Genomic DNA, 2,793 nt, shown 5'->3' with positions numbered 1-2,793 from the left:
GGTTATCTTAATGCGAAAAATGCAGCGGAATGTTCCTTTAGTGCCTTTGCGAATCGGAAGCTGTGAATCGGAAGCCAACTTCAGCGTTGTGGCTGACGAGTAACAGCTGACAGTAAAATCAGCGCACAAAAGCTCTTTACTAAGTCATGTGATCTCAGTTGGTGGTCACCTGAGTTGACGTCACTGACGTACGACTCGCATTTACTGGGTTAATATCCGATTTGTCTGCTTAAGGCCCGTACACACCGGGACGAATATTCGCCGGGCGTTATTAGCCACATTTTTTGTGTTCACACCCAGGCGATTTTCGCTGACAAGCCGAGCGAATATGCAATTTCATTCCCTGACATTAGATGGCGCTTAATGTAAACAGAAATACTCCTGTACACAAGGTGGCGCTGCGCAACTTTACGCTTCTTAGTCGCTTTTCACCCAGAAGAAGAGCAAGTATTTACGCGCTTGTCAGAATCAAAGAAAACATGATTTCAAGCACCAGTTGCTCCAACTAAATTTTCATTCCATTTATTCAAGTGATAAAATGCAAAATACTTTTAGAGCAGTCCATAGCAACTAAGCCAAAAACATACTGCTTGGACGTTCTTGAGCAAATTAACCAGAAGTTTTCCTAGTGCTGTTTGAAGCACGTCAAGTCACATGACCACAAAAACAAGACCTTCAGGTCAGATCCGTCTAGCAGAGTGGATTTTTGAAAGGGTAAGGTTTCTCAACCCAAGCAATCCTACAGTAGTTGAACTTCCACTTACTGGTATTTCAGATGTCAAGTGGAGAACATTCACATCAAGGCAGCAGACACCATGTTAGGCCCAAAATCGCTTCGAGACACCCAAGAGCACAGAGCTTGGAAATGGAAAGAAAATCACCTTAGGTTCTGTTTCTAGAACAGTCCATTTGGTGGTTCTACACATTTCAGGCAGAAGTAGCATCACTAGTCACAATACCCAACCAGGACAACTTCTGAAAGTTCTTGGATGGCTAAATGGTAGATATTTGCCACAGTGGAGGTCCACTGTTATCTGAGCTCTACCTTTTCAGGAGAGGACCCCTCCTAAGGAACACAGGTTCTAATTTAACCAATTTTTTTTATAAACTGGTAAGCCATGTCTGCCAGCACTCCTTTATGCAGTATAGTTCCAAGCTTTATTAGCAGACTTAAGGCCAACATTACAGGCACATTTAGACTGTTGCACAGGAATCTTCCATTTTCAAAATGGCATTTGTCTTTTACAAAAACAGAATTTCATTTTGCCAACAGCATGACTGAAGGCAACTTCCCTTGTCTCCTCTTTGTAGCGCCACTTTTAGGAGCAACAAAACACGGCAATACATTTTAGTCTGGAAGTCATTCCATGTTTGAAGCCAGTTTATATAATAAAAAAAAAAAATAAAAAAAACCCACAGACACAGGTAAAGCCAAGTTTCCAGATCTGTTTTTATTAGGTCAACCAAAATTAAGCATCCAAGTTCTAAATAAGTCTGAATGTGCTCATGATGTCCACCATGTTGATGAGCCTCAAGATCTCTGGGGATGACCATGGAAGACCTTCTGCTGAAGCTGCTGCTGTTGAGGACCTTGGTCTTCAGAAACATGCTCCTTCAAGTAGTGGATGGATTGGTAGTAGTCTTTGCCCTTCTCATGGTTCTGGCTGAAGGTGGTGTAGGTGCCAGGAGGGTACAGACCATACAGGAGCCTGTAGTCAAAGCCAGGATAAGGAGAACCCCAGAAGCCACCAAGTCCTTGGCCTGGAACAAGCACGCTGGTGAAAGCAGCTCCAGGCTGCGCCGCCTCAGCCGGGTAACCAAACTCTTCCGTCTGCTGCTGGTAGTTGCCAAGTTCAGCTTCCTTCACAATATTGGAAGTCTCTCCGGACTGGAGGACAGGGCCAGCTGGAGGGGCAGGGACTGGTGGCAGGAAGTCACTGGAGCCCACAGCCTGGGCATCAGCTGCTGCTGCTGCTTGCTCAGAGAAAGATGGAGGAGCAACAGCCCACTGGGTTTCTGGACAAACAAGACACTCGTCAGAAAGGGGAGGATTCATGGAGAACAACATTCACAGCAGCTTTTTAGAGGAGTCACCTGGCAGAGCAGCTTGAGCAGGTCCAGGCTGTGTGGAACCAGCTCCTTCATGCAGCACAAACACAGGGGAAGCAGAGCCAACCATTGCTGGGCCCGTCTGAACAAACTGGGAGAAACCAGGAGCCTGCACAGGGACCTGAACTGCCTCAGAGACTCCTGCTGCAGGAACACCGGAAAACACAGGAACAGTAGATCCTGTCTGAACAGCCACAGGGTATCCTGCAACAGCAGAGCTCAAGCTGCTGCCTGATGGAACCATGGGAACAAACTGAGGGACACCAGGATTCTGCACAAACACTGGAACTGGCTGAGAGACGCCGCTTGAATGAGAGCTGTAATGCACAGGAGCAGAGCGGCTCATCTGAGCTCCTCTGTGGGAAGCAAAGTTAGTTGCTGCTTTTTGGTCACCACTGCCATGATCTGTGGATTTGGAGCCTGAAAGCAGAAAGAGCACAAGTTATAAAGAAGATCAACACAACCTCTATGTTGATGTGTCAGCAAAAGGGAATGAAAGATCACCTTTGGCAGGAAAACCACATGATGGAACAACCAGCAGAACAAAAAGGGAAAACCTGAAAATATTTACAAAACGAAAAACATTAGAAAAGTCTTCTAGGATGAACTGCCTTCAAAAGAGCCTCATCTCCTACCCCAGGAAACACCTTGCTGTCTCCATCATGAAGGCCACAGTACAGAAAG

The 2,793-nt window shown here is 46.1% G+C and overlaps 1 protein-coding gene across 1 annotated transcript; it reads right to left on the bottom strand.

The window, feature by feature from the left end:
- Positions 1–1,431: 1,431 nt before the first annotated feature.
- On the bottom strand, positions 1,432–2,793 carry LOC111948798. The gene is made up of 4 exons (XM_023963526.1): positions 2,745–2,793; positions 2,614–2,666; positions 2,095–2,529; positions 1,432–2,016 (listed from the first exon to the last, which is right to left on the bottom strand). Exons 1-4 carry the CDS (start codon positions 2,771–2,773, stop codon positions 1,532–1,534), a joined length of 1,002 nt encoding a protein of 333 aa, XP_023819294.1. The 5' UTR covers positions 2,774–2,793; the 3' UTR covers positions 1,432–1,531.

This window comes from Oryzias latipes, chromosome 15 (genome assembly GCF_002234675.1).
Source record: "Oryzias latipes chromosome 15, ASM223467v1".
Classification (NCBI taxonomy): Eukaryota; Metazoa; Chordata; class Actinopteri; order Beloniformes; family Adrianichthyidae; genus Oryzias; species Oryzias latipes.
This window is presented reverse-complemented; position numbering and strand designations above follow the sequence as displayed.